Source organism: Carlito syrichta, unplaced genomic scaffold, assembly GCF_000164805.1.
Source record: "Carlito syrichta isolate Samal-C Ts95f unplaced genomic scaffold, Tarsius_syrichta-2.0.1 Scaffold303370, whole genome shotgun sequence".
Classification (NCBI taxonomy): Eukaryota; Metazoa; Chordata; class Mammalia; order Primates; family Tarsiidae; genus Carlito; species Carlito syrichta.
The window spans coordinates 192,814-193,805 of NW_007247466.1; the positions used below are offsets into that span (position 1 = coordinate 192,814).

Genomic DNA, 992 nt, shown 5'->3' on the forward strand with positions numbered 1-992 from the left:
TGGGACCCCGCCGCCCCGGTCGCCGCCTCCACAGCCTCGCTCCCGGGCGGGGGCACCCCGCAGCGGAGGCTTCTCTCCTTTTCCTAGAAAGAACTATCTACCGCTCTGCAGCCTCTCCCTTCTTTGGGTCATCCCTAGCCAATTGCTGGGGAGAGACGCTGTGGAAACGAATGGAGCCAACCCCCGTCCTTGCTTTTAGCCTGGTCCTTTCCCCTCCTACCCCCCTGAGCCCCCAGCTAAAGTTACTTAGTCGTTGGGGGCACCTATTAGCGTCAAGTTCTATTTTATCTGGGGTATTTATCAGGATCTGAAATTATCCTCTGTATTTTGACTTGTTCATTGTCTGGCTCCGGATGGTTTATCCTCAGCACCTAGCACAGCTCCTGTTACTGGCACGTAGTAGGTGCTCAGCAAATATTCGTTCACTGCTTAAGGGTGAAGGGATTGACTCGAATGGGCTGGAAAACAAGGTCGGGACAAAGTCCCCGTCTTCGTTGTAAATGAAAACTTGAGGAAAAATGAATTACTGGTTCATATACTTCTGCTTCTCTCTGCAGCGGAATTATTAGAGACCCTGAGCGAATATGAAATCGCCTCTCCCATCCGAGTGAACTCTCTCGGAGAACGCTTTCCCACGAACGTGCACTTCAAAAGAAAGCGACGGAGCATTAACTCTGCCACTGACCCCTGGCCTGCCTTCGCCTCCTCCTCTTCCTCCTCTACCTCCTCCCAGGCGCATTACCGCCTCTCCGCCTTCGGCCAGCAGTTTCTATTTAATCTCACCGCCCATGCTGGATTTATCGCTCCACTGTTCACTGTCACCCTCCTCGGGGCGCCCGGGGTGAACCAGACCAAGTTTTATTCCGAAGAGGAAGCGGAACTCAAGCACTGTTTCTACAAAGGCCATGTCAATACCAAGTCCGAGCACACGGCCGTCATCAGCCTCTGCTCGGGAATGGTAAGTGGGCGCGCGCCCCCTGCTCTCCCCTCCC

General features: G+C 54.2%; 1 protein-coding gene across 1 annotated transcript in view; it reads left to right on the plus strand.

Annotated features, from left to right (window-relative positions):
• The window catches only part of ADAMTS9 (ADAM metallopeptidase with thrombospondin type 1 motif 9), a 216,135-nt gene that overhangs the window by 46,868 nt on the left and 168,275 nt on the right, over window positions 1–992 (plus strand). The window contains exon 6 of the mRNA XM_021712572.1: window positions 558–958. Coding sequence (XP_021568247.1) covers window positions 558–958 — 401 coding nt within the window. The remainder of the gene's footprint in view (window positions 1–557; window positions 959–992) is intronic.